The sequence below is a fragment of the Urocitellus parryii genome, chromosome 1, assembly GCF_045843805.1.
Source record: "Urocitellus parryii isolate mUroPar1 chromosome 1, mUroPar1.hap1, whole genome shotgun sequence".
NCBI lineage: Eukaryota > Metazoa > Chordata > Mammalia > Rodentia > Sciuridae > Urocitellus > Urocitellus parryii.
In genome coordinates, this window is record NC_135531.1 from 161,311,306 (window position 1) to 161,333,178 (window position 21,873).

Below are 21,873 nucleotides of genomic sequence, written 5' to 3' on the forward strand. Positions count from 1 at the left end.
CTATGATAGCCCGAACACCACAGCACTGACCTAAAGACCAACATGGACACCAATGGAAGAGAACAAGAAACCCAAACATGAACCCACATCTCCACAGCCAAGGTGCCAAGAACCACCGTGGAGATAAGACGGTCTCATAAATCAGTGGTGCAGGAAAAATCAGATAAGTTTATGCAGAAGATGAAACGAGACTCCCGTCTCCCCCAGTTATAATAGTCAGCTCAAAGTGGATCAAAGGTCTAAACATAAACCCTGAAACTAGGAAACTACTGGGAGAGAACGCAGGAGAAACACTTCAAGACATTGGTGCAGGAACAGGAAACTAAAGTCAAATAGACAAAGAGAGGATGGGTACCCTGTGCCCCTGGAGACGCAGGGGTCCTTCCTGGGGAGAGGCAGGAGCAGAGCCAAGGCTTCCAAGGGGCAGGTAGAAGCAGGACTCGGGAGGAGAGAGGAAGATGGAGAAGCAAAGAAAGAAGGGTCCTCAGGATCCTCAGCCCTCCTCCCACCTCCGTGAGACCCTGATGGGCTGCACCTGCAACATGCCCTTCCTGGGTTGGTGCAGAGACAGGACAAGACCACCCACTTCAAAAGGGGATAGCATCACCTTGCAGCCCTCTGAGTGGCAGCCCAAGGTGGTGGGGTTTGTGTTCTCATCAGGACCTGCCTCCCACCGGGCACCCTGCAGGCCTGTGGCAGTGAGCATGTGTGTGCGGGAGCCATGAGACACACTGGGTTCCTCCATTCCATTTGTCACAAAGGCCACAGCAGAAATGGAGAATGGTGGGCACCAGCGGGTCCACAGGGGAGAAATGAGCCCCAGGCAGCCAGGCCAGACAAGGTAGGGAGTCTCCCTACCTGCTTCCCAGGCAGCATCAACTGCCCCCAGCCCAGGACGGGTCCTGCCACAACTTCATGCCTCATGCAAAGGGCCACCACTCGGTTTCAGGAAATACTAAATGAGGTGTCAAAGGGTGATGTTGGCTCGTGAAATGAAGGTCCGGTTGTTACTTCGGTTCTGACCGGCTGTGTGACTTTGACCCAAGCCCCTGTCCTGTTTGGACCCCAGGAAGACTGGTGAATGGGGAAGTCCTCTGGCTTCAGGTGCACCACTGCAACCAGATCCGGACCTTGGATTTCAGGCCTGGGTTCAAGTCTCTTTTCAGAGTCCACACACCAGCAATACCAAACACTGATGAGGACATGGAGCAGCAAGAACGAAAATGGCACCACCACTTCCCAAAGCGGGTTGTAGGCTCCCCGCCCCCAAGCTACCCTTCCCATGTGGTCTTACCACATGACCCGAGGACTGCACTCCCTGCAGTAAATTTATGTCCACCATAGATATATGCACATGAATGTAACAGCAGTTTTATTCTTGATTGCCCAAACTAGGAGGCTACCAAGATGTCCTTCAACAGATGAATGGCTAAACAAGCTGGTTCATCCTTATAGTAGATTTATTCAGAAAAGAAGGGGAAAAGAGATATAGAGGATTTTTTTTTTTTTTTGGTACCAGGGATTGAACCCAGGAGTGCTCAATGGCTGAGCTGAGCTGAGCCACATCCCCAGCCCTTTTTATATTGTATTTAAAGACAGGGTCTTGGAATCTTAAATGTATATTATAAAATGAAAGAGGCCATCTTGAAAATGGCTACATACTGTAATTCAAATTATATGACATTCAGGAAAGGGATGATGGCAAAAGTAAATAGAGACAGCGTAAAGATCAGCAGTCACCAGCGTCTTGTGGGAAAGAAAGGAGAGTTTCATAAGTGGAGCACAGAAGATTTTGAGGGTTGTGAAACTACTCCATGATTTTATAATGACAGACACAGGCACTGTCAATTATCAGAACTATAGGAAGAAAAACATGAACCTAGTATAAACTGTGAACTTTAGTTAGCAACAATGTATCGCTATCCATTCATCTGCAGTAACAAGCCTGGTACACTAGCAAGGTGCTAACTGGAAACCACAGGGAGATGGGAACTTGCTGGATAGTCTGCTCACTCTTTATGTAAACCTAACACTGCTCTCAATATAGCATATTCTGTATAAATGAATGCAATATATTAAAAGAATGTAGAAAAAGCACTTGATATTCTTAAAGGATACTGAAAAGAGGCTTTTACACAACCCAGCACAGTTTCAAGATTAGACGCAACAAGTTCAAAATAGAAGGGACCTTTATCAATCCTATGAGGGCAATTTATGGAAAACCCACCCGGAACATCAAACCTGATCATGGAAGACAGGAAGATTTCAATAAGATAAGGTTATACAATTGCCTCTTCTGTTTAACTTATTGGAAATCCTATCTAGAGAAATTAGGGAAGAAAAATCAAGTAAAGGGCATCTAGTTTGGAAAGAAAAAAAAATGAAACTATCTCTAATCCCAGATGACATGTTCTTATGTAGAGAAAGCTTTAAAGAATCCACAAAATACTATTAGTGCTAATAGCTTTTCAAAACTTTAGGGTAAAAGATGTATATGCAAAAAGAATTTGCATATTTAGACAATAATAAAACTCAGAAAAATTTACTTACAGTTACAGGAAGAATAGCACACCAACAATGAGCAGTTGAGTAGCAGACTTGGAAAGCAATTTTATTTATTATAGCATCAAAAGGAACAAAATGTCAGAAGCCTCCAGGGTCATTAAAGTCAAAATTGTTGGGGCTGGGGATGTGGCTCAAGCAGTAGCACACTCGCCTGGCATGCGTGCAGCCCAGGTTCGATCCTCAGCAACTCATACAAACAAAGATGTTGTGTCCGCCGAAAACTAAAAAATAGATATTAAAAAATTCTCTCTCTCTCTCTCTCTCTCTCTCTCTCTTAAAAAAAAAATACATTAAAGTCGAAATTGTAATGAGATAGCACCTCACCCCGGAAGAATGACTGGGACCAAAAGGAAATTTAAAAAATGATAGATATTGGTGAACGTGTAAAGAAAGGGTCACTCTCATACGTGTTGGTGGAATGTAAATTAGCACCACTGTTATGGAGGAAAGTAAAGAGGTTCCTCAAAAAACTAAAGTGGATCCACAATTCGCTGCAGCTGTCTACTTCTGAGTCTCAATTCAGAGGAAGTGAGGTGAGCACACCAAAAAGACACCTGCCCACCCATGAGTATCACAGCACTGTCCATACAAGCCAACGTGTGGACTCAACCTAGGTGCCCAAATATAATTTGGTCATTAAAAATGAAATCCTGTCTTTGCAGCAAAGTGGGTGGAACTGGAGGAAGTTACATGCAGTGAAATAAGCCAGAGGCAAATTCCAAGTGTTTTCTCTCACATGTGGAAGTTTTTTTTTTGTTTGTTTGTTTGTTTGTTTGTTTTTTTATTGGTTGTTCACAACATTACAAAGCTCTTGACATATCATATTTCATACATTAGATTGAAGTGGGTTATGAACTCCCAATTTTTACCCCAAATGCAGATTGCAGAATCACGTCGGTTACACATCCACAATTTTACATAATGCCCTATTAGTAACTGTTGTATTCTGCTACCTTTCCTATCCCCCCTCCCCTTCCCTCACATCTTCTCTCTCTACCCCATCTACTGTAATTCATTTCTCTCCTCGTTTATTTTCCCATTCCTCTCACAACCTCTTATATGTAATTTTGTATAGCAATGAGGGTCTCCCTTCATTTCCATGAAATTTCCCTTTTCTCTCCCTTTCCCTCCCATCTCATGTCTCTGTTTAATGTTAATCTTTTCTTCCTGCTATTCCTCCCTGCTCTGTTCATAGTTGCTCTCAGTATATCAAAGAAGACATTTGGTATTTGTTTTTTAGGGATTGGCTAGCTTCACTAAGCATAATCTGCTCTAGTGCCATCCATTTCCCTGCAAATTCTATGATTTTGTCATTTTTTATTGCTGCATAGTACTCCATTATGTATAGATGCCACATTTTTTTTATCCATTCATCTATTGAAGGGCTTCCGGGTTGGTTCCACAGTCTAGCTATTGTGAATTGTGCTGCTATGAACATCGATGTGGCAGTATCCCTGTAGTATGCTCTTTTAAGGTCTTCAGGGAATAGTCCGAGAAGGGCAATAGCTGGGTCAAATGGTGGTTCCATTCCCAGCTTTCCCAGGAATCTCCATACTGCTTTCCAAATTGGCCGCACCAATTTGCAGTCCCACCAGCAATGTACAAGTGTACCCTTTTCTCCACATCCTTGCCAGCACTTGTTCACATGTGGAAGTTAAAAAAAAAAAAAAAAAAAAAAAAAACTTGACTTGAAAATAGAGTAGTGATCATCAGCACGTAGGCAGATGGAGGGAAGGTAAAGAAAGGCTAATTTGATCAGTGCACATTGAAAGTAGGCACTGAAATATCACACTGAACCTATTAGTATGCTCATTAATAGGTTGAAAAAATTAAAGGACAACCAATCAAGAGGCTAAAAGATTTGCACACTGAAAACTACAAAACTCTGATGAAAGAAAGAGAACACAAATGGAAAGACATTCCATCTACGCAAATTGAAAAAAGGATTGTTAAGACATAGATACTCCTTAAAGTGATCTACAGATTCAATGCTATCCCTGTCAAAAATCAGTGGCAATTTTTGAAGAAATAGACATTTTTAAAGTTCATATGACCCTGAATCACCAAAGCAATCTCGAAAAAGAAGAACCAAGTGGGAGTCCCCACACTCCTGAGTTCAGGACTTACTACAAAGCTACGGTGACCAACACTGTGTTACTGACGTGAAGACGGGCTCGTAGACCAGTGGGGTACAACAGAGGGCTCAGAAACACGCCCCCGAGTCTGTGGCCCAGTGATCTCTGATAAGGGGTCAGCACTACTCCACAGGGGAAGAACCATCCTCTTTTTTTGGTACCCAGGATTGAACTCAGGAGGGCTCGGCCACTGAGCCACCTCCCCAGCCCTATGTTGTATTTAGAGACAAGGCCTCACTGAGTGGCTTAGCACCTTGCTTTTGCTGAAGCTGGCTTTGAACTTGTGATCCTCCTGCCTCAGCCTCCCGAGCAGCTGGGATTACAGGTGTGCACCACTGGGCCCAGTGGAAGAAGCATTTTCAACACAGTGATGGAAAAATGTTTCCTGGTATTGGGTATGGTAATTTGTTGGATAGACACCAAGAGTAAAAATGAATTAGACTTGCTGAGATTCAAAGCTCATGTGGTCCAAGGATGCAGTCAGCTGAGTGGAAGGCAGCTCAAGCTATGGGAGCAAATAGTTAATAATGACATGTTTGAAAGGTTAATACCTAGCCTATGTAACGAACTCCTACCACTCAAAAATAAAAACCCAAAAGACCACTATGAAAACAGTGAAAGAATTTCAATACATAGTTCTTCAAAAAAAAGATTGAAAAATGACCACCAAGTGTGTGAAAAAAGGTTCAGTAACACTAGTCATCAGAAAATGCAAATTGAAACTGCAGTAAATGCCGCCTCATGCCAACAAATAGGATCACTGTTGAGTATGCATGTGTGCACACCCACACACATAACAATAGTGGTTAGGATGTGGAGAAAACTGGAATCCTTGGGCACTGTTAGTGGGAACACAAGATAGCAGCTACTACCATGGGACACAGTATGGTAGGTGGATCCTCAAACATTAAAGACAGACGACTCTAGACAGACATCCAAAGGATCAAAAGCAGCATCTTTGCAAGATATTTGCACACCTACTTTCAGAGCAGCATTATTCACAATAGCCAAGAGACAGAAGCAATCGAGTGTCTATTAATAGATGAAGGGGTGAACAAAGTGCAGTACCATTCAACCTTTAAAAAGGAAGGATATTCTGGCAGGCACAATGGAGTGTGCCTTATTCCAGCAACTCTGGAAGCTGAGGCAGGAGGATCACAGGTTAGAGGTTAGCCTGAGCAACTTAGCAAGACCCTGCATCAGAATAAAAAAATAAAAAGAACTGCTCAGCGGTATAGTGCCCCGGGTTCAATCCCCAGTGCCAAATAAGAAAATAAATAGAAGGAAATTTTGAGACATGCTTACAATGTGGATGGACCTTTAACTCATATGCTAGATGAAATATACAAGTCACAAAAAAGTGTACTATATCCACTATGCCAGGCATTGTGAATAGTGCCTGGCATAAGGTCCAGTGACCATCCATATGGTCAAGTGATTTTTACCAAAGCCACAAGTTTATTCAATAAGGAAATAATATGCCTTTTCAATAAATAATATGCCTTTAAAATAAATCAGGTAGGATTACTGAAAAGCCACATTACAGAAAATGGTTTTGGATCCATAACTCAGACTACACGCAATGAGCCAATCACAAGGCACCACAACTGTGCAATTCCATTTATACAAAATCTATAGACAGCAAATAAATAAGTGGTTGCCAGCATTGGGGAAAGGAGCTGAGGTTGAGAGCTAAGTAGCATGGAGTTTGCTTTGAGAAGAACGGAAATATTCTAAAAGTGATCATGGTAATGTTTGCCCGGGTCTGAAAATATATGAAAATCGCTGCACTGTATACTATGAGTGAGTTGTTTGCATAATTTACTCAATTGTTATCTTTATTGAATTGTAACTCAAAAAAGTTATAACAGAGAAGGATTCACACCAACCAAGCAACATCTGTGTTCAAGACATCGTGTCGGGCTCTAGAGACTCCATCTTGTTTAGAACTAATATTTTTTTGTAGCAATCCTTCTCCAGGATATTCACGCTTACTAGCACATTGTGTACATATAAACACTGGCAGCAGTCTTCTAAGATAGGTAAGCATAATTACTAATTTCAAGTTCAGCCAGGCTGGGCCTTTCCGAGAGGAACCAGCACCTTCTAGGTGCTGGAGCACGTGGGACCTTCTCTCCTGAGGCTGGTAGGACCTCTTAGCACCAAGGAGGCTGGGGGCACAGGCAGGGAAAGGTACTGCCCTGCTCCAAGGCTGGTGTGCTTTGGGTTATTCTTCTGCAGACCTAATTGCAGGATATGGTAAGAGAGTTCTGAAATGCTGCATCGCTGGAGAGAAGGCACAAGTGTACTGAGGTTGGCCCCACAAGGCAGATCCAGGGGGCCAGATGAGGTCATCCCCTGGGTTCCACCAACACAACCTTGACCTGTGAAGAGGTGAGCAACATGAGTGGCACGCAACATGCCCTCAAAAATGGCAGCTGCCACCTCAGCCCAGCAGGAAGCACTGCATGCTGCCATACTACCATGCTATGACGTGTTCTGTCACCACCAGCATCAACACTGCCATCCAAGGGTCAAACCAGAAACACAACCTGCAGTGAACTCGGCCAGATAACTTGAAATTCACTCTACACAGAATGCCTTCTAGTCAATAAGGCTATTGCAAAATTTTTTCACTGTGACCAACTTAAATAGATTTTATAGTGCATTCTGATACATACAACTGAAATCAACGTTTCACAAAATAATACTTAGCTCCACTTGAAATGAAATCAATATTTTCTGACTTTTGTTTGTGTGTGTTTGTTTTACCAATATGAGTGACGGAAAGACATCAGGAAAGACCACAGATTCAAGGTCCAGCCCTCCTCCTTTCAAACCCCAGCTCTGCTCTGCAAGTGTGACCAGGTTATACAAGAACTCGGTGCTTCGCTAGCCCTTCTGTGATGCAGGAATAATAACAGCACGTCTCCGAGGGTCAGGTGAAGGTTAAAAGAGGAAATAAGTGGAAGGCACTCAGGACCCAGACTGAGAGAGAGGCTGTCACCCATTTGCTGCAACAATAGTAATTACCAAGCTAGTCAAGACCTGCATGCTGACCCCATAGTGTGTCAGGACCAACTGAGGAGAATCATTAGGCTGGACTAACCCCTGGCCTGAGTCCCCGGGAGCAGAGGAGGCCAGCCAGGGCAGCACAGGGAGGACTGATTAATATGATACTGACAAAAATTTATAAATAGACTTTTGCTGATGGGTATAGTTTGTTTGTGTCTCTCAGAAACTCACATTGAAGCTTAACCCCCTGTGTAGCAGTATTAGAAGGAGGGCCTGTGGGAAGTGGTTAGGTCCCTGGGTCACTGTCTTTGCCTGTTACATCCTTTCTACCATGTGATGCCACCTTGGTAGGTGTAGGAACAGCCTGGCCTGCAAAGCCTCATTGACTGGCCCAGAGCACTGCCACCAGCTTCAGCAGGCACCCAAGCAAGTGGCCCATCCCCAGGCAGAGGCAGCAGCTGCCCACAGCCCTGGACCCCAGCAGCCTCCTGATCACTAACCCTCTGACTCACAACTCTGGGCTCCTCAGGACCATCTGAGGACCATCTCTCATGCTGACTGACAAGGGATCACCAGAATAGGTGCTGTCTGGGCGAAGGATAAAGGGGATGTGTTGATGTCACATGTCATGGTTGGATGTGGTTTGAGAGCATCCCCCAAGGGCCCATGTTGGAAGCTCGGTCCTCAGTGTGGTGGTTCGAGAGGTGGTGGATTCTTTAAGACCTGGGACCTGGAGGGAGGTTGGGAGACAGGGCTAGAGTCTCCCAGCCTCTCAAAGGGGTGGAGGGGGTGCTTCACTCAGAAAACCACATGGGTTCCATTGGGCCCAGCCCCTCCCTGATTTTTTAATTTTCACATCTCTTCTCTACTGAGTCCCTGGTCACAGTCACGTCCCTCCTTGCTCCCCACCTCACTTTAAAACTCCCAGCCACTTCAGCACAAATGAAGTCAAGTTCAGCTTGGCCTCACCCTTCCCTGTCACAGACAAATGGTGAGAATCTGTCGTGAAGTTAGCCAGTGTCCAGCTCTGTGATGCCCCCTCCTCCTGGGAATCAGCCCCTTCCAGGCCCCTGCTGACTAAGGAAATGCTGAGGCCCTGGGCATCGGCACTGACAGGGGGACCTGTCATCCATATGGTCAAGTGATTTTTACCAAATGGTAAAAATCAAATGTGGACTGTTGGGTGGATCAGGCTTGGGGGACATGGTGCTGAGCTAAGGGGCTGACTGGCCAAGACCAGGAGGGGTAAAAGGGTAGGTGTGGGAACAGCCTGGCCTGGGAAGCCTCACTAACTGGCCCAGTGGAGACCACAGAGTCGTGTAGAACCTGCTGGGACCACATCACACACCTGCCTCTGCTCTGTCCCCAGGTCCCAGGACCATGGCAGGCAGGAGGCTGCTTCTATTTTTAAAGTCCTGGTGAGATTGCAGAACCATGGAGAGGAGCAGGAGTTCTGAGATCTTAAGTGAGACAAGTCCTGAGAAAAAGCAGGACTAGAAAGAAGACAAGAGAGGGACGGCCGTGGACAGTGGCGCCGAGTGCTGGAGGAGCATGCCCACCCACACGCTAACGGGCTTCGGAATCTGACTGGCCCACACCTCCTCCTGCCTCCAACCCGGCTGGAGCATTTGATGAGATGCTGTGTTTAGCTTGAGAGGCTAATGAAATATCTGGGGTGCTTTGTTAATTTTACCACCAACATTTGTACATCGGGAAGACGTGGATTGTCGAATCTGTGTGCAGATGCTGGAGGATCATCCATGCATCCCTGTTAGAAAGGTCCTGGGATGTGAGACCAGGGAAGAGGCTTCGCACAGTAGGCATGGGCCTTGGGTATCACAAGGGGCACTTCAATGACTTCCAGGAGGGACCAGGGCAACACCCACTCACCTTTTTCCTTCTCAGGGAAAGCGGCTGGGAGGACGGAGGATCCAGGAGCAGGGAGAGGAAGGGCATTATCAGAGCTCACAGGGCAAGGTTGGGCGGAGTAGGAGGGACACTGGGCAGTGGGGAAGGGGGATAGGAGTGGCCCTTGAAGCCAACCTGGCTCAGGGCCTAGAGGATGCAACTCTATCCCTGGAAATGCCCCTTTGTCTTCCCAGGTTTGGCTTTAATGCCTGCAAGTGGGGTAACTCCTGTCTATCCCCACTCCTTTACCCAGGGCCAAGGGGACAGGACTCCATCTCCCACACAAAGGGATGCTGTGAGGAAAATCCCTAGCTCTTCAACACATCAGCCTCTGGAGCCCCACACCCTGGCCATCACAGCTGACTGTGTAGGCCACTCTCTAGAAATTTCTGGTACTCTGGATGATGGAAAGAAAGGCATCTCCCTCCAGACTCAGGGTCAACTCCCTGTGTGGTCTTGGGATCACCAGTGGTTCTCTCTGGACCTCAGGCTCCTTGTCTATAAACTGAAATGGTTGTCCCAATTATTCCAACAACTCATTCAATTTCTGCATCCTGGGGAGGGTGTGCACAAGTCCTGAATTCCAGGGATAAGAATGCATAGTCCTTCATTTTAAGGCGCTGGCAGCTTATCGAGAGATTCAGAGACATAATGCATGAGATTATAATGGTAGATACAGATTATAATAGTAGAAGGCCCACCACCAAGAGTGAACCCTGATAGAAACCATGGCCTTCAGGCAGCAGCAACAGGCCAGAGCAGGCACATTATCTGGGGGAGTTTGAGAACAGGGAGGAGGCTCATCCTATGCAGGGCAGAGGTGATGAGGGAAACCTCTATCTTCTTCCCAATTTTTCCATTCACTTAAAACTGCTCTTGAGCAACACGGAAAGGCACAATGTAAAAGTCATCTCAATAACATAGGAACTCAATTCCTTTCATTTCTCCTGAACCACAAACCTCATCAGAGGAGATTCTGGTGTCCTAAGATTAGTGGTCCGATCACAGCTAAGCTCTCCCACGCTGTCCTGGTGTTACATGCTCACCAAGTCCCTTGAATTCGTCTTTCCACATCCTAGCTGCCGCATCCCCAGGCTCATCTTCTAGAGCCTGCATGCTGACAGACCCAATCCTCGCCTTCTCCCATCCCAAAGGGGCTGCCCTAAAGGCCACGTTTCCCAGGATGCTTTGCCCACTCTTCCAATCGAGCTGGCCAGTGGGAGGGCAGGCGCCACATCAGAGGCGAGAAGCCCATCTCCTCCCGACCATCCCATCCCCGTATGCCTCCAGCTGTAGAAATAATTTAGAACCAATACAAGATATCCTGCCCCCTCTTCCCTACATATTTCAGAAGGGGTCTCCGAAAACAAGTTTCCTTGCACAGCCACATGGACATAAAAGCACCCTTTCTAAAGAACACAGACACCAGCTCAGAGCCTCCAGGACCTCAAAGATTGAAGGGGAAGAAGCAGGACTCAAAAGCAAGATCCCTGACTCCACACCACCAAGCCCAGCTCACACTGTGTCACCAACGCCCATCCCACTCCAACACTCTTTGGGCAGACACAGTTTGGGCCCCTAGAACATTCTACAGCAGTCCCAACACACGTTATCCACCTTGGCATGGATCTCAGGCTTCTGTGGAAAGTTTAGCCAGGGTGGATTTCCCCAACCCCTCCCTGCCCCATTTCTGTTGTGGTGGAGATGGATCACAGTGAATGCCAAGGGCAGGAGGGGAGCAGGTTAATCATTAATAGCACTTTTCTGTATGTTTATAATGGGGTTACTGTGAAAATAAGGAGGCTAGCACACAGAAGTCCACCTTCAGGAGTTCCCGCCCTGTAAAGGGGCAGAGAGCCTGGAGCAGAAGGCAGCTTCCTCACCGGATGCTTGAGCGAGGGCTGGGACCAAGGGGTGCAGTGCTCAGGACGCACTGCTGTCAGCTGGTGTCCACATCTATCACCTGGAGAAGGACGTGCACACACATACACACACACACACACACACACACACACATGCTCTGACAGCCCAGAACACCAAGCCTTCTTCTAAGGCAGACCTCTCAACTGTGACGTTTTCTACAGATCCCCAATGATAGGTGAGGCATGCTCAAAGCAACTACTAACAAATAACAGCTAAGTAGTCTAAACCGAAGTCTCCCCCCATCGAGGTGGGCGTCCTCCTCAGGTCTGGCCTCCCTGTGACGCCCTTCTCCCACCCTTGTGCCCGTCTGTCTTGTATCCATGACCACCCCCCCCCCCAGCCGCAAGAGGCTGGCCGGTGACTGAACCCAGGATGACTCTAGCCAAGCTCTATCTCACCCCTAGTTTGCTTCTCAAAACCCTTTATTTGCCTATCTCACCATCCATGGTAGGTAATGGTACCATAATCAACCTGCTGTCTGGCCAGAAACCAGAAGTCACCTTAAATTCCTCCGCCTAGCGCTCACCACCCTGGGGCCTCCCCACTGTGCCAGCACAAGCTGCAGCCCATGGTTTTCTTGTGCTGGGGTTTATGCCCTTCTGCTTGAGCACAAAAGAGGCTCCTTTCCAGAACCAGAGGGGCCGTCCATGTGCCCTGCTCCTCCTCCAGGATCTGCTCCTGCTCTGTGGTGGCCTGTCCACTGCACTGTCCCACTCTCTGCACCTCCATCTCTGCCCTGCTCCCACAAGGTTCCACGTTTAGTGGAGCAAAAGCACCTCATGCTGGCTAGTCCCTGCTCTGGAGTCAGGCCGGGGGTGGTGTGGGTCAGGGTAACTCTCCGGGACTCCAGCCTGGAGCTCAGAGCAAGGGCACCAGTGACCACAGTGAACACCTGAGAAGGCGACAGCTATGTGCACCTGTCCCAAGAATCGGCTGGACCAGAAGGGGCTTCCATAGCCGGTGCCCAAAGAGGGTCGGACCAGCCGCCCGTGCCTCACACTGACACACATACCCCAGAAGCTGCCCACCTCCCTCTCCCACCACAACCAGTGTGGGAGCCATCAGGATCTGCGTTCTCAACGCTCTGAACTGGAGCTGCCCACTCCCCAGCCAATGGACTTGGTGTCTTCCATCTTCCTTTCATAAATCCAGGAGCTCTATTGTACAACACAGTGACAATAGCTGATAATGTCTATCTAGAAATTGCTAGAAGAGATTTTAAATGCTTTCACCATAAAAAAAAAAAAATATCAGGTTATGAGGTGATAAATACGCTGACTGGCTACACTTTGTCATCCCAGAAGATATGCATATGCCAAACACTGTGTCACTCTCCAGGGACTTTCCTGAGGGGTGCCCACCTGTCACAGTGGACTTCTGGACTGGGGCTTTCCAGGAGGGAGGGGCTGCTGGCTGGAATTGACCCAGGCCGTGGGGGCGGAGCTCAGGGAGGAGGCACGCTGGCCCAGGACCCAGGGCGGGGGACCCGCATTTGTCCAGCTGTCTGTGCGCATGGAGAAGACAGGATCCCGGCGAGCTACTTTTGCAGAGCAGCCCACATGCATCCTCCGCTGCGAGCCCCGTGCAGGTCTGCGCCAGCTGGGGGAGTGGGTTAGGGTCCTGGGCAAGGCCTTGCCATGAGACCATGAGGCAGTGTCCCCTGGGGGAACCAGACTGACAATGTTGAGCAGACTGAAAACTTTTGACGTGATACATGACAAGCACCAGGCTGCACGCGTCCCTCACGCTCCTGAGCAGCTAGTGTCAACGATTTCTCCTTAGACTCTCCGAACTGTGCTGTCCATACCTCCATCAGGGCCAGCGGAGCGGAGGATGCACCTGAAGAGGCTGGGTGGAGAAGAGGTGAAGGAGGGGGAGCTGAGAAGGTGAGGCAAGGCGTCAGGTGAAGCATATGTGCTGAGGTCCGGCTTCTCTACCTCTTCGGGAGGGCCTGAGTATCAGTACTGACCATGAGAGGTACCTCAAGAAACAACTGAGCAATGGGGACTGGTGCTAATTTCCAGACTGGCTCAGGCCCAAAGTCTCCTGTGCCACCAAGGGCTGGGAAGCACCCCGGGTTGGCCTGCCACTGGAGACAAGAGTTCACACAGCCCAGCCTGGGCATTTGTAGAGTGGACTAATGCAGGGTCATTTGCAGTAGAAAAATGGGTGCTTCAGGGTGGAGATGTTTGGGCAAAACTGGAAGAGAAGACATTCGCAGAGGCTGGCTGACTGGAATTAGGAGGATGCATATTGGAGGAGTGCTATATTTGTCATCCTTGAATGTGAGCTAAGCATGCACAGCTGTGTATAGGCACCACCTCACCACACATCTGAAATGACAGAGGCTGATTGGAACACATGGGATAGCTTGGTCCCTCAAATCATCACGAATGGCTCTGCTGTGAATGACAGGGATTTCCAAAGCAAAGGCTGTCCGCAAAGTCCTGAGCAACGAAGTCCAACCCTCCCTGAAAACATGCTGCACATACATGTCAATAACAGGTGCCTTCTGGGATAATTCAGTCCAAAACACATGCACTCTAGTCATGTTTGTATGTTAGCCTGAGTTAGGTTGTAGCCCCAGTAATCATACATTTCTGACTGAAACGAGTGTCCTTCTGAACACTCAGAGACGCTCAGGATGTGGGCCAATTCTTTCCTGTTCAGGACTGTCCCCAAAGTAGTATAGTAGCCACTGGAGATATGCTTATGCCAATATAGTAAGAATGTAAATACTTACTATAATAAGTATTAACAGGACATCTGGCCTTTCTAGCCATGGACAGGCCATGAAATGACACAAATAGCCACTCCACTAACAGTAACTGTGAGGATGTTCAAGCTAAAACACACCAGAATGGTGCCCCATGCAGAGAACTAATGGCCCATGGCTAGAGAGCTCGGCTCATGGGAAGACCAATGTTGACTGCATAGACTAAAGGGCAGCCAGCGGCCTGTAGGGAGAGGGACACTGACATCACAGACCAGGATGTGTCAACAGTTAGAGAAGGATGTTTTAAAGTGCCAGCCACAGGGTTAAGTTATGCTGCAGCAGCAACCTCAGAAGTCCCTGTGGCCTCACACACCACCGTTTACTTCTCCTATGCTCCAGGATGAGCGTGCGTTGGAGACTCTAAGTGAGCCTGGCCTGACAGAGGCTCCATATTAACGCTCAGCTCCCTCTCGCAGCTGCGGGTGGCAGGTGGGGTAGAGGCAGGGGTGGCTCAGAAAACACACTGAAGACATAGCCACAACCTTCGGAAGTCATAGACCACTGGGAAGGTAAGACATGATTGACATGAGTGCAGAAACCTGCAATATGCTCTCCCTGCTGTGGGGACACTGCAGAGGAATAATTGGCCCACAGCAGAGAATAATGAAGAGGGGACAGCAAGCCAGCCGGGAGACCAAGCCATGATATTGGCACAGACTGAGACCTCAGACTGGGGACAGGTCCGACGTCACATGCAGGTGCCAGTCACACACAGGTGTCTGCTGCTTCCCAGCCATGCTCTGGTCTCATGGCCCATGCCGTAGCCCCCTTTGCCTAGTGGCTTTGGGGTTCCTTGCTGTCGCGATCAGATCCAGGAGCGCGACCTTAGCACTTAACACTGCAGTCCTCTGTTTTCCAGATGAAGACTCTAGGGCTGAGGGAGGAGGCAGACCTAGGCAGAAAGTAAAGGAGGGTTGGGCCAGGGGCTGACTTCCTCTCCTGCCCATTGCCCTCGTCCACTGCTGCCAATGTCAGGAGGCCCAGAGAAGAAGCCGTGCTGCCCGACTGCTGCCCCACCTTCCTGGTTCTGAGGGGAATTGCCATAGGCTTGCTCTTAGATCCAGGCAGGGGCAGAGAGGCTGTGAGAAGGTTCCAAGGCCCTTCCTGGGGTTGATTATGCTCCTGGTCCTTGGTGTCAGACTTGGTGAAATGACACTCTGATGAGTGAAACATGGGAAGTGAGGTCTTGCCTCACAGCAGAGGCCTGAAGAACTAGTGAGCCTGGTTCATGCTCTGACTTCCCACGACGGTCAGCAATACTTCACAGGGTCTTTGCCATCAGCCTGGCTCCCAAGTTCAGATGACATGGAACCCTAATGCAGCTGCCTCAGACAAGACATGCAAGAAATCAATCTCTGATGCTGTAACTCCTGGTACTTAGGGACCACTTGTTACAGCAGCTCTACCTGGCCTGGCCTGTGATGACTGACTCACAGGACAGCACAGCCCTGTCCACACTGCTGGTTAAAGGCCATGAAGGGTCATGCTAAGGCATTTGCCTTATGCAAAGGCAGAAGGTGTGTTTCTATCCTCAGAAACCTCAAGATACAGAACCAGGTTGGGGTGGTAACCCACTGGGAAGCAGGGGCAAAGCACACGTGAAGAGCACCACTTGCCATTATGGGGCATGTTCCAGGGCGCATCCCTGCCTGTTGAGAGAGGCTCTGCCTTAGCTCAGAGGGCCCAGCCCCTTCCATCTCCTCCTCCTGAAGAGGGGCAGGGAGGAAGAGGAGTCGGGCAAGGGCAAGTTGTTTCCCCATCACTATTACCTGGACATAGGATGTTATTGTGGTCTATTCCTCACAATGTGCAGATGGACAGGCCAAGGGCATGCGGGAGGGTAGGGCTGTCAGATTGCCCACCCAGCCCGGGATAGCCCACCACAACTCCCAGCAGCCTGCACCCAAGATAACAGAGTCCCTTGGGGTACCGAAGGCCTCTGCCAAACATTGATAAGAGACAGATGGCATTTGCATGTCTTTCAAGGACAGACCTGTGTCATGCAAAGGTGGAGGAGGAAATAAGGACTGCACAAACATACTCAGTCCCTCTTTATGGCACCCATTTATGTGTCTGGCAGCCGGCCAACCTGTCAAAATGCTGTCCTTCCTGGACATGGAAAATAGGTGCAAAATGACCTGGGTCGGAGTGTGAGGGGCCAGGGCACAGCCATCCCAGAGCAGGGCAGCGGCTATGCACCTCTGCTGGCCTCGGGACCCTCATGGACCCACCTGAGGGAAGTGTAAAAGCCTATCTTGCACAGACCCCAGCGTGAGTGCTGAGCCTGAGGCACCCCAACAGCCCCTGATGTGACTCAGCCTGACGAGTTTTAACTGTGGCCACAACCCCCACACACACTATAGCGCTCCTGGTTCAGGAAAGCTGGTGAGGGAGGGAGGCTCTGAACTTGAGCCTTGGAAGATGCATGAGATGCAGGTGGGGCCACAGCCCTGGTCTCTGGAGGTAAAGGGAAGAGGCAGGCGTGGGGTGTGGAGAAGCCAGCAGAGCGAGGGTGAGCAGCCCAGCCCACAGCCCCACTCAGGTCCAGTTCAAGAGGGAGAGACTGGCAGCCATGGTTCATGGGGCCAGCAATGAATGTCATTCCAATCCCACCATCACTTATCCAAGAGGTGGAGGAGACAGAGGGGGAGGATGTGGAGACAGCCTGGTGACACTGGGCCCAGCTGCTGGTCTGAGGAAAGAGGCATCATGCCCTGCATGGCTGTGGCTCACAGAAGCCTCCTTCCAGGATGGCCTGAGCACCATGGTTAGGGTGGCGGATATGGACTCACCCCAGCATGATTCCCTGAGGCCATCAGGGGAATCCAGACCATGAAGACAGGCGGTGGCCACTGTAGGGGTATGACAGGAGTCAGGCAGAGGTAGCGTCACCCCAGCTGCTGCCCTTCAGCACCTGCATGCACTCTGCTTCACAAGGACCAGCACAGTAGGGGCAAGGAAGGTGGGGCAGAGCCCCAGACCCAGGGAGTGTGGAGATGGGACATTTCCAGGTTGTACCCATCCTCTTTCCCAGGCCTCTCTACACTCATCTTTCCAGCTGCCCACCTGAGTGGCCAGCATGTTGCTGCTCCAGGAGACCCAGGCCTGGCAGACCCAGCTTCCTGTGTGAAGCTGTTCCATCACCTCTGAGGCAGGGCTGTTGGCTAGTTTTCTTTCTTGAACTTGTAATGGCTCCTTGCTCCTTGACTAGAGGAACTCTAGTGGGCAGAAAGATGCAGAGTAAAAGGTGGTCAAGACTTACCATGTGCACAAAATCACCTGATCCTCATGGAAATGTGATGGAGATACCATTGTCATTTTACAGTAAAGAAGCGACTCTCCGAGAGCTAAAATCACAGACCCTCGTTGGGAGAACTGGTGCAGAAGTAGTGGGGGTTTGAACTCAGGGAGGGATGGGTCAGGAAGCTGTTGTGTAAACTGTCTCTTCATCGTCAACAAGAGCAGCTCTTTCTCTAGGAAATCCTCGGCCCAGAATCTTCCAGCCCAGAGAACAATCATGGGACACAGAAGCCACCAGAGGGGAAAATCCATTTTTTGCATATTTGCTTCTATACTCCAACGTTTTATGTTGTCTTTTGGTTTTTGTTGTTTCGTTTTGTTTTTGGCACAAGCATGTATTCCTTGTAGTAATCTTTTTCCATCCAGGTGGTATTTTAAAAATCAGTCATGGTATGAAAAAAAAGTGTTGAGACAGAAACTATGGCTGAGTTTGTTAATATTAACATTAATCATTGACATCCATAAAAGTATTCTTAGTATCCAATTAACATGAAACTAAGTAAACATCAAGAGAACATTAAGTCAATTTAGCATGATAGTGTTGGCTCTTGAGCAGGAAAGAGGCCAAGGAAAAGGAGCCACAGCAGATTGCTCAGGGATGGGTGAGTGCTGGGGAGTCGGCCAGGATAAGCAGGGGCTACCTCTATCCTCCTCCAGATTACTGCAGCAGGTGCTGGGCTGAACTGGAAGCCTTGGGTCTGCACCTGTAGTCAAAGCAAAGCAAGGAAGTTGTAGATGTCAGTGGAGAATATTTTCCTCCTAAACATGTCATTGGTAGGGGCTGTCCTCAAATCTTCACTCTGTATTGGCTGATGTGCTCGTTTGAGACCCTCCTTTCAAAGACCCTCTGGTCATTCTGTAGCTCTATCAATAAACTTGGTCTTCATAAATTGTAATGCCAGATTCGTGGGACCCCAATAGACCTCCAGGAGCCGAATCCAATGCAATCACACAAGAGTCTTTATTGCAAGCTCGAGCCTGGACTCACAACCGTTCCCGACGCAGTGGTCCTAGGGAGTGAGCCCAGGTCCTTTGTTCAGTGAGGATTTTTAGGTTTTGGGGGGATACTCTATGCATCACAACATCACACAGCAAATCATTCCATACCACGGGAAAATCCACAACAGCTCTTAACATTGATTAGCACATTCACTGGCGGGAACAAGTTGGGTAGGGGTGATTGGTTAGTACAAGAGGGGGATTCCTTTGAACTGATTGGTTTAAGCCAAGAGGGGTGTACATGCTGAACTACATGGTTTCCCAACATGTTATCAACCACCATAAACTACTGAGGGGGTCATCTGGCATCCCAGGTATTTTCCCTGTCTCATGCTGATTGGTGGTTGCTAGGGGGTTACTATGGGTCCTCACCTAGCCTAACTGAGTCAGGGACACCTGGCTGCAGATCTCTCCTGTTATTTGCAGACAAACAACTCAGCAGGGTGGGAATGTGCCAAGGAGTGCTCAGTGGGTTTTTCCAAGGACAAGGGTCACGCCCCCTTCCTTGGACAGGCTTTGCTCTGAGGTAGAGGCTGGTTTCTCAAAAATGGAGTCACATCAGTTTCTCAAAATGAAGAAGTTTTAGCCTTGATTTAATTCCAACTTTTCAATTTAAAAACAGAGCAAACATTGGAATAAACTTGGCAGAAGATGACTTCCAGCTTTACACGGACAACCATTTTTCCTTTGAGTGTGGATTCACTCCTTCCTTTCAGAATTGTGCTGTCTTGGACTCTGGAAGCCATGAGCTTGTTCAGCTGGGACAAATCACCTTCTGACGAAGATGTCCAACAGTAGGCGTCATTCTCCTGGGGAAATGTGCCATCAGCTTTCCTTTATGTGTCATATGACATTAATTTTTTTCAGCAAAAATCCCATTGTTCCAAATGGATTAAATCTGCCTCAGAATACCACTCCATTTCTTTGTCAAAAGTAGGTACAGATATAATTGTGTCAAGAAATCAAAGAAGTTAAGTGAATTCTGTGTAAATAGCCCTTTTGCTTATTGAGACACAAATTTTAAAAATGGAAGATATCTTTTTTAAATAATAGAACTTTTAATACAAAATAAAATCACTTCTAATATGATGGGTTATTTCCTTTTATCCATACATTCTCTATTTTTCTCTGTTTGCCAGATATATTCTCTATTTTGGCTTGTTCAGCCTAACTCAAGTTTTGAAGGGAGCATGTGTCCATCAGAAACACTGAGAAAATGAGCAGGCAAACTCTGAGCCATGCAAGGTGAGCTCCGGTGACTTGGTAAACATCCACACAGTGACACACACACAGAACAGGGGAGGGGATGACTCAGCTGGGTCTTGGTTGACATGCTGTGGGCATCAGCTCAAGCAAGTCTTTGCCAAGGAGAGTGTATGCTCTGGCTCTGGGAATGCCTCAGTACCAGGGCCTCCAATGGTCAAGCATGGACAAGGTCAGGGCAGGGCATGGACAAGGTCAGACAGCCAGGAGGCCCTTTCCCATGGAAAAGCAGCCCACAGGCACAGGTGCATGTTGGGTTCTCAAACCTGAGAGCCAGATTCTGCCTCCTCTCGGCAGCCTGCAGTTCCTCTCATCTTAGAATATTTGGTCCCTTGATGCTGTGTGTTTAGGAGGGCATAAGACAAATGTCCCCAGCATGTATCACTTATAGTCCTGATCTGAGGTGAAATTTGGGGGACTGAATTTCCTGAACCATAGCTGTAGGTATCATTCAGAGATCTTTAGACACATATGAACTGGAAGAAGAGGGGCTCTAATTTTTTTTAATCTTCCTCAGACACTCACATGCAGTCTGGGGTGGAAACTCAGTACAGACAACCCAGGGAAGGGTCATAGGGTCAGAATCATCTAGTGCAGGAATCAGCAGCAAATTATAGCTCACAGTCAGTGCCTATTTATATAAATAAAGTTTTACTGGAATGCAGAAACAGCATGTATTTTCTTATTGTCAACAGTTGCTTTTACTCCACAACTGCAAAGCTGAGGACCTGACACAGAGTCCACACAACCCACATTCCTAAAATGTTTTTCCCCATCCTGTAAGAAAAAGATTGACAGCCCCTGGCTTATAAAATCCTCAAGATAAGCATAAGCTCATTTCCCCTTCTTTATTTCAATAGACTTACAGTTAATTAGGACATGTTAGATTGTGCTGAGATAACAAATGAACCTCACTAGCTTAACAAATACTTCTTCCTTGAAGTACACATCAAATAAGTGTTGAGGGCTATTAAATAGGAAGGTAGGTCTGTTCCACAAATCAGTGAGGGTCCCTTGTTGATGGAGACTCCACTGTAACTGAGTTTTCTGGAATAGGAGGTCTTAGTTTCCTAGAAAGAGAAAAGCACATGTGAAAATCTCACCTCCCTTCTGACCTTGTTTCAATGCTAAGGAAATAAATGTCACTTTCCTTCTCAATCAACTGGTGAGAGCTAGTCACATGGCCCCACTTTATTTAAAGGTATCTAGAAGTGAAGTCTCCAAAAGGAAACAGGAACCAGCTATATCAGTGGGAATTAGCAACGTCTGCATGACAAACTTCTGCTTTAGGTAGCCTATTAGCATTTACAGACTGACTGACATGCAAAGTGTGTGTGAATACATCAGTATGCCACTAATCCATTAGGACACTTTTTCTCTGAACCTCCAAGGGAGCCCATGGCCCTCCCCAACAAGTAGCCAAACACCTACTACCAGCCATCCAGCCAACGTGGCAGACATGGCAAAGTGGAGAGGGCTCTATTCTGTAAGCCATGTTTACAAGTTAAGGGTTCCCAAGGAGCTGCGCATTTGAATGTTCTGTGTTGATTCTGTTGTCCTGTGGCCCCTGCAACAACAAGGAAACTTTGGTGTGGACTGTGTGATGCATGAGAAGTGATCAGAAGCACTCAGAGCATACCCTGTTCCAGCAGGGATCCCTGAAGGCGACCCTGCTCCTCCAGGACAGCCATAATCCCTGCAACCTTCAAGGAGATGGCTCAGGAGGACGGGTCCTGGTATAAGCCATATGCCTGCCACGCCAATCAGTTCTCCCAGACCTCTACCTCTATAGGGAAGACTTCGTCTTAAGGGTAGAGGAGTGGGACAAAATGAAGAGATGAACTTGGAGATAAGGGAGAACATTCATTTGTTGACCAGTCTTGTTCCTACCAGCAGGCATCCCAAGCAAGCATATAATGCAGACTGGATTATATCTGGAAAACCAGAGGAAAATGCTGCCAGTTATTCTGTGGGTCTGAAAGCAGTCAG

At 48.1% G+C, this 21,873-nt stretch overlaps 1 protein-coding gene across 1 annotated transcript in view; it reads right to left on the reverse strand.

The window, feature by feature from the left end:
- Positions 1-21,575, reverse strand: part of Lypd8 (LY6/PLAUR domain containing 8) — a 34,447-nt gene extending 12,872 nt beyond the window's left edge. The window contains exon 1 of the mRNA XM_077801592.1: positions 21,524-21,575. Within this exon, the coding sequence (XP_077657718.1) occupies positions 21,524-21,575 (52 nt within the window). The remainder of the gene's footprint in view (positions 1-21,523) is intronic.
- Between the last annotated feature and the right edge of the window lie 298 nt (positions 21,576-21,873).